This window comes from Heloderma suspectum, chromosome 3 (assembly GCF_057233095.1).
Source record: "Heloderma suspectum isolate Gila_16-S chromosome 3, 16-S_ref, whole genome shotgun sequence".
In the NCBI taxonomy this organism is placed as follows: Eukaryota; Metazoa; Chordata; class Lepidosauria; order Squamata; family Helodermatidae; genus Heloderma; species Heloderma suspectum.
In genome coordinates this window covers 238,558,409-238,570,540 of record NC_139460.1, presented here as the reverse complement: position 1 = coordinate 238,570,540, position 12,132 = coordinate 238,558,409, and the positions used below count along the sequence as shown (strand labels likewise).

General features: G+C 42.7%; 1 protein-coding gene across 7 annotated transcripts in view; it reads left to right on the top strand.

The window, feature by feature from the left end:
- LHPP (phospholysine phosphohistidine inorganic pyrophosphate phosphatase) overlaps positions 1–12,132 on the top strand; it is a 265,744-nt gene that overhangs the window by 45,524 nt on the left and 208,088 nt on the right. For all 7 annotated transcript variants that reach the window (XR_014788783.1, XR_014788784.1, XM_084841524.1 and 4 more), the window contains exon 5: positions 5,406–5,498. Coding sequence is in view for 5 of the 7 variants with exons in the window: in XM_084841524.1 (XP_084697650.1) it covers positions 5,406–5,498 (93 nt within the window). In the remaining 2 variants the exon portion in view is untranslated. The remainder of the gene's footprint in view (positions 1–5,405; positions 5,499–12,132) is intronic.

Here is a 12,132-nt window from a genome sequence, read left to right as displayed (position 1 = left end):
CTTCCTGTCACTTCAGCCCATTATTCTGTGTCCTGTACTCTGGGATGATCGAGAAGAGATCCTGGCCTTCCTGTCTGTGACAACCTTTCAAGTACTTGAAGAGTGCTATCATATCTCCCCTCAGTCTTCTCTTCTCAAGGCTAAACATGCACAGTTCTTTCAGTCTCTCCTCATAGGGCTTTGTTTCCAGTCCCCTGATCATCTTTGTTGCCTTCCTCTGAACCCTCTCCAGTTTGTCTGCATTCTTCATAAAGTGTGGTGCCAAGAACTAGACACAGTACTCCAGATGAGGCCTAACCAGTGCTGAGTAGAGGGGAACTAGTACTTCCCGGGATTTGGAAGCTATGCTTCTATTAATGCAGCCCAAAATAGCAGTTGCCTTTTTTGCAACCACATCACCTTGTTGGCTCATATTCAGCTTGTGATCGACAACAATTTCAAGATCCTTCTCGCTTGTAGTGTTGTTGAGCCACATATCCCCCATCTTGTAACTGTGCATTTGGTTTCTTTTTCCTAGGTGCAGAACTTGGCATTTATCCCTATTAAATGTCATTCTGTTGTTTTCTGCCCTAAATATTTTAGTATTGATGGTATTTGTAGGCCACTTGGTCTGGTCCTTACTAGGTGGCTCACCAACTGTGGCCCCTGGATTACGGAACTCTCTACCTGGGGAAACTCGCTTGGCACCTACTGTGTTATCTACTTTGCCATCAGCCCAAGGTGCCTTAATTTTCCCAGGCTTGTAAGTGTTAATTTGGGGTGAACAACTATTGCTACTTGTTTTATCTGCTGTTTTCATTTCTTTTAATTGTGTATTATTTTACTGTTGCTGTGTTTATTTGATTGTTTGTATTGTTTTGAGCTGCCTGGAGAATATTTATGTTGACAGATGGTTTATTCATTTATAATAAATACAATAATTTATTGTATATCTGAATTGGATCCTGGGGGCATAATATGAACAAAAGCGTTTGAGGCTGGAACTATATTTGCCTTGTGACATGATGTCATCACATTGTGAGTTTCCTTACCTCTGCCAGTGGTGGCCAGTGATGAGAAATGGGAACATGAGCTCTCAGTGTCGTGATGTTCCATCATAGGGCAAGTATTCGTATGCATTATGAGGGAGAATGGGGGGAAATTGTACAAAAACTAGGAAACCACCAAACAGTCAGTAGTCAGAGAAAGGGGGTGAGGGCATGGGAAGGGGGCATGACCATCTGGGGAACCCTGGCAGGCTGGATTGAGACCCCAGCCATTATGCAGACATACCTGGGTTCTTATTACTAGAGACTGGAAGTGGATTTGCTCTCTGTTGGAGACTATGACAATCATGGTTCATATTTGCTTTGCATGAAATATTTGTTGTTGTTCAGTTGTTAAGTCGTGTCCGACTCTTTGTGACCCCATGGACCATAGCACGACAGGCCTTCCTGTCCTCCGCTCTCTCCCGGAGTGTGCTCAAGTTCATATTCATTGCATCAATGATGCTATCCAGCCATCTCATCCTCTGCCGTCCCCTTCTCCTTTTGCCTTCAGTCTTTCCCAGCATCAGGGTCTTTTCCAGTGAGTTTTCTCTTTGCATTTTTGTGGCCAAAATATTTGAGCTTCAGCTTCAGTATCTGTCCTTCCAATGAGCAGTCAGGGTTGATTTCCTTGAGGATGGACTGATTTGACCTCCTTGCAGTCCAGGGGACTCATAAGAGTCTTCTCCAGCACCACAGTTCGAAAGCATCAATTCTTCGGCACTCAGCCTTCCTTATAGTCCAGCTCTCACAGCCATACGTTACTACTGGGAAAACCATAGCTTTGATTATACGGACCTTTGTCGGCAAGGTGATGTCTCTGCTTCTTACTATGCTGTCTAGGTTTGCCATAGCTTTCCTCCCAAGGAGCAAGCGTCTTTTAATTTCATGGCTGCAGTCACCATCTGCAGTGATCTTGGAGCCCAAGAAAATAAAATCTGTCACTGCTTCCATTTCTTCCCCTTCTATATGCCAGGAAGTGATGGGGCCAGATGCCACGATCTTCGTTTTTTTAATGTTGAGTTTCAAACCAGCTTTTGCACTCTCCACTTTCACCCTCAACAAGAGGCTCTTGAGATCCTCTTTGCTTTCTGCCATTAGGATGGTATCATCTGTGTATCTGAGGTTGTTGATAATTCTCCCAGCAATCTTAATTCTGACCTGTGATCCATCCAACCTGGCGTTTCTCATGATGTATTCTGCATATAAGTTAAATAAGCAGGGCGACAATATGCAGCCTTGTCGTACTCCTTTCCCAATTTTGAACCAATTGGTTGTTCCGTGTCTGGTTCTTATTGTTGCTTCTTGTCCCTCGTACAGGTTTCTCAGGAGACAGGTTAGGTGGTCTGGTGCTCCCATCTCTTTAAGAATTTGTCAGAGTTTGTTGTGATCGACACAATCAAAGGCTTTAGCATAGTCAATAAAGCAGAAATAGATGTTTTATTGGAATTCTCTTGCTTTCTCCATGATCCAGCGAATGTTGGCAATTTGATCTCTAGTTCCTCTGCCTCTTCGAAACCCCACTTGTACTTCTGGTAGTTCTCGGTTCACATGCTGCTGAAGCCTAGCTTGTAGGATTTTGAGCATCACCTTGCTGGCATGTGAAATGAGCGCAATTGTATGGTAGTTTGAACACTCTTTGATGTTGCCCTTCTTTGGAATTGGAATGTAAACTAACCTTTTCCAGTCTTGTGGCCACTGTTGAGTGTTCCAAATTTGTTGGCATATTGAGTGCAGCACTTTAACAGCATCATCTATTAGGATTTTAAATAGCTCAGCTGGAATACTGTCATCTCCGCTAGCTTTGTTGTTAGTAATGGTTCCTAACTTCACTCTCGAGGATGTCCGGCTCAAGTTCAGTGACCGCACTATCATGGCTATCAGGGACATTACGATCTTTCCCGTATAGTTCTTCTGTGTATTCTTTCCACCTCTTCTTAATCTCATCTGCTTCTGTTAGGTCCCTGCCTTCTTTGTCCTTTGCCCGTCTTCGCACAAAACGTTCCCTTGAGATCTCCGATTTTCTTGAAGAGATCTCTAGTCTTTCCCATTTTGTTGTTTTCCTTGATTTCTTTGCATTGTTCATTTAAGAAGGCCTTCTTGTCTCTCCTTGCTATTCTCTGGAACTCTGCATTCAGTTGGATATATCTTCCCCTTTCTCCCTTGCTTTTTGCTTCCCTTCTTTCCTCAGCTACTTGTAAAGCCTCATCAGACAGCCACTTGGCTTTCTTGCATTTCTTTTTCTTTGGGATGGATTGAGTTGCTGCCTCCTGAACAGTGTTACGGACCTCTGTCCATAGTTCCTCAGGCACTGTGTCTATCAGGTCTAATCCCTGAAATCTATTCATCACCTCCACTGTATATTCATAAGGGATATGATTTAGTTCATACCTGAATGGTTTAGTGGTTTTCCCTACGTTCTTTAATTTAAGCTGAAATTTTGCATAAGAAGTTCATGATCTGAGCCACAGTCAGCTCCAGGTCTTGTTTTTACTGACTGTATAGAGCTTCTCCATCTTTGGCTGCAAAGGACATAATCAATTTGATTTCGATGTTGACCATCTGGTGACGTCCATGTGTAGAGTCGCCTCTTGTGCTGTTGGAAAAGAGTGTTTGCTATGATCAGTGTGTTCTCTTGGCAAAACTCTATTAGCCTTTGTCCTGCTTCATTTTGTACACCAAGGCCATGCTTGCCTGTTATCCCGGTGATTTCTTGACTTCCTACTTTAGCATTCCAATCCCCTATGATGAAAAGGACATCTTTTGTTGGTGTTAGTACTACAAGGTGTTGTAGGTCTTTATAGAACCGATCAACCTCAGCTTCTTCGGCCTCAGTGGCTGGGGCATAGACTTGAATTACTGTGATGTTGAGTGGTTTTCCTTGGATTTGTACTGAGATCATTCTATCATTTTTGAGATTGTTCCCCAGTACTGCTTTTCCCACCCTTTTATTGACTATGAGTGCTACTCCATTTCTTCTAAGGGATTCTTGCCCACAGTAGTAGATATAATGGTCACTTGAATTAAATTTGCCCATGCTTGTCCATTTTAGTTCACTGATTCCCAAGATGCTGATGCTCAATCTTGCCATCTCCTGTTTGACCACCTCCAGCTTACCTTGATTCATTGATCTTACATTCCAGGTTCCTAAACAATATTGTTCTTTACAGCATCGGATTTTCTTTTCACCACCAGACACATGCACAGCTGAGTGTCCTTTCGGGTTTGGCCCAGCCACTTCACTCTTTCTGGCGCTACTTGGAAATACCCTCTGCTCTTACCCAGTAGTATATTGGATACCTTCCGACCTGAGGGGCTCATCTTCCGGCATCATCTCTTTTAGCCTTGTGATACGTTCCATGGGGTTTTCTTGGCAAGAATACTGGAGTGGGTTGCCATTTCCTTCTCCAGTGGACCACATTTTGTCAGAACTCTCCGCCATGACCTGTCCGTCTTGGGTGGCCCTGCACGGCATAGCTTATGGCTTCACTGAGTTACGCAAGCCCCTTCGCCACAACAAGGCAGTGATCCATGAAGGGGCATGAAATACGCAGGGAGTCTTTACCAACTTGAACTAGTAAAATGCTGTTGGTAATACCATTCGCATCCCCAGACTGGTTTTCTCTGCCTTCCCAACCAGTTTCAGAAGATCTTACTAGGCCAGGGGTGTCCAACGTGGCTCCTGTGGGCACCATTGTGCCCATGCGGACCTCCAATAGTGTTCACAAAGTTCTCCACTCCCTGCCCCCTTGGAAAATGTTGGGGTAGTCTTCATTCTCTCTCTCGCCTTGCTCTTTCTTTCCCCTCCCCCCCCTCGTCTTGCTGCTTCTCCCACCTCCCAGCCTCTAGTCTTGCTCTGTCTCTCCCCTCTCTTCCTTTGCCTTGCTGTTTTGCACTGTTTCTCTCCCCACAAAAACTCTTTAGCTCACTTTTGACAAGCCAGGCCCCCATGGAAGCCATTGTGTGACTAGCCATATCCTCCATGGGAGACATTTTGTGGTGGTGCCCACAGCAGTTTCTCAAATTCCCAAATGTGCCCACAGGTCCAAAAAGGTTGGAGACCCCTGGACTAGGCTATATGAGGGGGAGAAGCAAGAGCCCCTTCCCTTTAGTAAATCCTTGTGGACATTTTTAAGGAAATCGTCTTATATCTTCAGAAGGGCTTCCTGTAGAGTTGCAAATCTGTAGACGCAAAATACTCTATGGACACCTAGAGGTAGATTATTAGTATTTCTACCGTTAGTGTCCCTACATTAAGCCATGCTTCATTAATTGAACTGTCCATAATTGCTTGCTTCTCCGTGTGCTCTGTTTGTGTGTAAATCAATCCAGCACTTTTGTTTTGAAAGCGAATTATCTTAATTTTGTCCTTTCACCTAGTATGCCTGCGATATTCAAGCTGAGGTGGTGGGAAAGCCAGCCAAAATGTTTTTCCAGTCAGCCTTGACAGAAATGGGCATTGAACCACACCAGGTAAGATTTCTTGATGAACATTCTCTGAGTCAATTCCAGTGATGCACCCAGTGGCGTGATGGTGGTGGTGGAAATATATACAAGTAATCTACTCTCACAGTGTAATGTGGGTGCTGCAAACTCACAGAAGACTATTACTCACCTTCTGTGAAAAGAAAAATTGCATGAATTCATGGGTCCCATGTTAAACCACTGACACAAGAAGTTTAATCACATGAGCAAGGTTTGTTGGAGGTTTTGTTGTTGTTTTAGCACAAGTTGGCCCTGAAGTATTGCTGGGACAAATTCATTACTTATTATTTATTTATTAAGAGTTACATACCCCCTTATTTGCCAAAAAGCCATCAAGGCAGTGTACAACAATTTAAAGCAACATAACCGTGCAACAATAAACACAAGAACATTAAAAACAGTAAAAACTACACATTTTAAAAGACTAAATTGGAAAGATGTGTCTTTACACCCTTTCTAAAGGCCAAGAGATTGGGGGGCAGGGGCAATTGTAATTCTTGAGGGAGTGCATTCCATAGTTTGGGGAAAACACAAGAGAAAGCCCTGCTTGTACATTGGAGAAATTCATAGTGCACAATACAGTGCAAAAGTGAGGGAAATGGCTTCCTATCTTCTCTGAAACTCTAGGGGGTTTTGGAATTAAAGGATCCACTCAGAGCATGTCTGAGGCCCAATTTAAACATGATGCTAGGTGGACAAGAAAGAAATTGCACATAATCATAGCAAATGTATCTGTGTACTACATTTTTCACAATACATTGTGCTCAAAGTGGTTCACAAAACAAATATAATTGCTGTAATTATAATACATTACAATACAGTGTAAATGAGCAAAAAAAGAGCACAATACCCAGTACCAATAATAACATATACTCGCATTGAACAACTCACTAAACAGTTCATGTTAAGAGACCTAACAGTACCTCATCCACATCAAACTCCCATCAAAAAAGGGAAAGAAAAAGCCACAAGGCACTTCAAACAGCCCATCCTCAAGCATCCTATTTAAAATGGGCCTTCACCTGCAATATGCGCAATGTAGCCTAGTGAGTTAGGGATCCCTGTTATGCTAACACAGTTGAGGTAACCTGCCCTGAGATACTGGGCACTTTCAACACTGCATGGGTAATTTTTTATTGCTTACCTGGCTTCACGTTTAATTTGGACCTCGATCAAGACTGACAACACAGGAAATGGGAGATAAGATCACATGACAAGAGTGTACCTCTTTAATAAGATGCATTGTGGGTGTTATCAACACCCAAGACATGACAAGCATGGTGAGCACAATGGTGACATTGTGTTTTACCTCTGCATGAAGGACATATTCATATAGGACTAGTGAACATCACACAGCAGGCCATGCAATTCATTGTATTACAGCACGGATCCAGTGTACAAGCAACTTCTGGGGATCACCTTGGCTTGCAAAGTGTGAAAATCACTAATGTGTGATTGGGAGTTGAGGGTTGGTGGGAAAAGACACCTTACCATGAAGGGGAGCAACAAAGTGAATGGCTGAAAGGGACAGCTGGGAAAATCCTGGTGATGGTTTATTGTACCATCACTGGCAACTAGTTGGGATAATGAATCCTTTCCCCAAGTCATCGCCTTAGCTTTATTACATCAGAATGTGAGTTGAGAAGGAAATATTGATGCAATGTGGATCCAGGATTGAATCTCTTAATATTGCTGTGTTTGTCAATGTAGAAACTACTATACTATAGGATAGAAAATACCTGTGAGTTGTTGACTATTTCATTGTCTATTTATACTGCATTCAGTTAGTTTGCATCATTGTTAGTACCCAGTGGAAGTTCTTAAAAATATGTGGAAAGACAATAACAATATTTACTTTTAATTTCATAGTTTTTTTTTTGTTTTATTATATCATGTTGCATATAACTAGGAGAGAAATACATAGGAGATAGGTTCTGGTTTGACTTGAGCTAAAGGTGTAAGTCCTCCTGCCACAGTGCAGACCTCCACCTGGAAGGAATAAGAGTTATGAATTACAAGATAATATTTCCATCCAGTGGTATGGATGATATTAAAAAAACCAGCATGTGTTGTGTCTTGGAACCTAGAGATGATGTTATGACCCTGTATTTCATGCTTTGCTTGTTTTATCTTATTCTAGAATATAGGCATTAAGAAGACATAGTAAGTCATCCAGGCTCAGATGTCTGTTGATGATTGCTCCCTAAAAGGGATTTTAAAGCGGGGGGGGGGGGATGTTCACCCTAATTTTGAAAATACCAAAGTTTGGAATTTGAAATGAATTCTTTCCTTTAGTATCAAACAATAGGTGGAGACACTATCAATTTGGAATGTGGGTGTTGTCCAGATATGTGTACTTTCTGTGTCCGTTTCCTGTTCACTCTCACACAACAAATCATTTACCCAATTTCCTCTAAATACACAGTACTCATATGAATATGCCAGACACAAACAACAACACAGACACATTCTGTCTCAAAACTGAACAGCACTATGGTAGTTCTATTTGCCCCCTATTCTGCTTTTCCACCAGCAACGCACATCTGTCCTTAGACCTTCGTGCTCACAATTTTCTTCAGTTCTGTGTGGAATGTTCCTAGACATTGTATAGCACGGGGTGGGGAACCTCCAGCCCATGGGGTCCCAATCCGGCCCTCTGAGGTTCCGTAGATGGCCACACACGCTTTTCCTGGCCATGCCCTCTTTCTCTGAATGCCGATAATTTAGTGGTTATTCAGCTTTTGCGTATTCTCCCCCCCCCTTCTAAAAGGTTGAAATCACCTTTAGTGATTAAGGTTTAGTGACTCTCAATAGGAGTATTAAGCTAAAATATGCTGGTAATTTTGGTATTTGGCCCCACCCCTTGTGCCTTTGGCTCCACCCACCACTGGAATGTGGCCCTTGAATGCTTCTCTGAAATTGAATTTCGCCCTCGGGCTGAAAGACGTTCCCCACCTCTGGTATAACAGCTCAGCGACTGTAAGGAGCTCATTTCAATATACTGGTCTTAATACTATGGCCAGCATTCTGTAGTTCAAAGATTGCAGCCTCTATTTACCACAGTTTTAAAAATAGGATTTTAAGTTTGATTTGGGGTTGGGGGGGGGGTGCAAATTGGCAAAACCACTGTCTTTCTGCGAATCTACATGTTCCGCGCTTTTATTTGATAACCTATTTCTCTCACTACAATCATGATATGCACCCTAACACCTTAACCAAATTTTAAAAATTAATAATTTCATTATCCCTAATTTTGCCAGGTGGTTTTCCAGAACATGCTACCCATTCTGTGACTATATTTGTTTACTAAATCTTTGAAAATAGATTTTTATGGATATTGGACAGTATTATTGTATGTTTTATGTCTGATTATGTATATCCGTATGAATATTGTTATAAATTGCAATGGCCATTGGCTTGGCACAAAGAAGTGTGTGTGTGTGTGTGTGTGTGTGTGTGTGTTAGCTGTAGACTGTCATCCTGATCTTTCCTCCTAGTTAACTTGTAGCTAAGCTATATGTTTCCCTTTTTGTAATCTTCCTCCGCAAGTCAATCCCTAGCATTCTTAACTATTTTTTGCACTCTTCTCCGAAGTCTTTCCAATTTGTTGCTATCTTTCTGGTAATGAGATGGCCAGAAGTGAGCAGTCTTCCACTTGTACTAATCCATTAATCCCAACCTGAAGGGCCTGGCTAACCAAAAACCCCCAAGCCTATTTCAGAGAAATGCATTTGACCAAAAAAAAAAAAAATGGGGAGATTTTCAGGAAAGGGTTCAGTAGACTTAAGTCTGATTGCTTCAGAAACAAACACTACAGGACTACATAGAAAAGCCAACAATTAGACTTGGTAAGGGTTTAGAGCAGGGGCAAGCAGTGCCCACTGAGATATCCTACTCCTCCCAATTTTTGTTTTAAAAACATTTTTATATTTTACTGGCAGCTGGGATTGCTTCAAAGTGAAGTGGGAGCCTCTAGCTGCTGCCATCTTAATTTCCCATGTTGCCTCTGGACAGATTACTTGTCCTTTGTGACTAGCTATGTCCACCCATGTCAGCCATTTTGTGGTTGTGCCCAGGACAGTTTTTCAAATTTCCAGATGTCCCCATGGGCCCAAAAGGTTACCTACCCCTGGTTAAGAAGGTAACATGAAAAACCTTTGCTGCTACTATTGTAAGATTTCCATTGTCTTAACACAGAGATGGTTCTTCCTTGTGCTTAGATGGCAGGACCCAGAAGCATTCCGTAATGTCACAGTGCCAGGCAGTGGCCCGGTTTGTTGCAATGGCCTGGTTTGGGTGTAACAATAAGCCAGGGATTCTGGGAGAACCCTGGCTTATTGTGCTCAAGCAGCACATTGGCGAACCCTGCCCAGTTACTCCTGCTTGACTTCTCCTGCAAATGGGAGCAACTAAACAAATCATGGGCCTTCCGTGGTTTGTTTATCATTTAATGCAATCTGGAAACTCTGGTTTGCCTCTCCCTAGACAAGCCAGAGACATAAGCCAGCAGCGAACCACAGATTTTCCTGGCTAGGGATGATGGGATGGGAATGGGGATAATGGGAATTGTAGTCCAGCACATACAGAGGGCACCATGTTGGGGAAGGCTGGTTTAGCCGTTGCTGCTTCCTGTTGCCGCAGGAAGAACCCAGCAGGAGCAATCCAGCACTGTGTACCAGCATGCTGCTTGAACATAAGCCAGGATTCCCCCAGAACCTGGCTTATTGTTATATCTGAACCAGGCCAATGTTGAGATGAAATTATTGGATTCCAGTATGGTGCCTGAAGCAAAATGTGCTCCAGTTCAGAGTTCAAGATCAAGCTGGGCATTCCATCCCCCTGTTTCCCTCTTTTTCTCTTCTGTCACTCATTGGAGTTTGGACTATTTGGGGACAGGGGATTTTGTTCCCTCAGACTTTTCTTTTTTCTTTTTTCCAATATTTTTGTAATACAGTATTATTACAAGATTCCCCTGGACATGCTGATATCTGCCTTTCATTTCTCATCAGTCCCGTTTTGGCTCCATTTCTGACTGTACTCGCCACCTGAATTCACTATTAGAGGGTGTGATGATGTAGCATGACATTCCATTGCTATGCTAATGCACTTCAGTTCTTCTGCCCCATAGAACTCATGTCTGTCTAATTTAGAGTAGTCCATTGGCCTCACTCGGTTTTGGACAATGTGTCTTTATTTCTGGAAAATACCTCTTGATTTCCCATGTAATGGCCATTCTTGTGAGTCTTTCTTTTTTGGCATGCTTGAACACGCACACCATTATATCTTAAAGATCAGAAGAAAAAGAATATTCTTATCAGTTTAGGCTCAGAATAATATATTTTGGTGCTTCAAACCAAATATTAAAGTGTTGGCTCATACCTAATCCTTGAACTCCTGGATCCAGTAATGCCTCGTCCTCCCCAGCAAGGCCATTTGGCAGAAGTTTAATCCCAATACACTTTCACACATCTTGTCCCTTTACATGTTCACAGCCATGTACACTATCCCCTTGCTGGTATTGTTGTCACCCTTTATTTATCCCTCATGTGGAGCTCTGGATCCAGGCCAATAGAATTCTATTTATTTTATCCATTTATATCCCATTTTTCCAAAAAAATAAAAAGCTTGAACTACCTTTCTATAATTCATCCCATCATGCAAACATAAAACAAATAAATAATGCAATCTAGAAACAAAAACACAAGTGCTCAACCATCATGTGCTATGCTTGGCCCCGGGTGCACCTTCTCTGTTGTATGGGGTTTACTGGAAGTAAATTGCCTCCTGTAAAAGAGTTAGCCCAGGGGTCCCCAAATGTTTAGGATCAGTGGGCAAAATTGGAATTTCGAGAGAGTGTCATGGGGGCTCTCAAAAAATGGCTGGCATGGTAAGCATAACCAGCCATAGCACACTCATTTCCCAGAAGGCAAACTGGTGACACTAAAATAAAAGTAACTTGCCCAAGAACCTAAGTACATGGCAGAGGTGGGGTCTGAGCTCTAAAACATAAAAACATGCTTTTGGACCCACAATTTTCTATTCTAACACCCATTTCACAGAAGGCAAATTGCTGAGGCTCAGAGACAAGGAACCTTAATCAAGGAACACTACATGGCAGAGGTGGGATCTGAGCCCCAAATGCCAAATCACATATTTGCTCCCACAAAGCACAACATAATACCCATTTCACAGAAGGCAAACTGATGATGCTCAAAACACACACACACAGCCAGCCCAAGCAAAACACACACACACACACACACACACACATACACACACGCCATAGGCAGAGCACCCTTCATAGAATCATACAATAGTAGGGTTGGAAGAGGCCTACAAGGCCATCAAGTCCAACCCCCTGCTCAATGCAGGAATCCAAGTCAGAGCATCCCTGACAGATGGCTGTCCAGCCTTGTCTTGAATGCCTCCAGTGTGGGAGAGCCCACTACCTCCGTAGGTAATTGGTTTCATTGTCGTATTGCTCTAACAGTCAGGAAGTTTTTCCTGATGTTCAGCCGGAATCTGGCTTCCTGTCACTTGAGCCCATTATTCTGTGTCCTGTACTCTGGGATGATCAAGAAGAGATCCTGGCCTTCCTGTCTGTGACAACCTTTCAAGTACT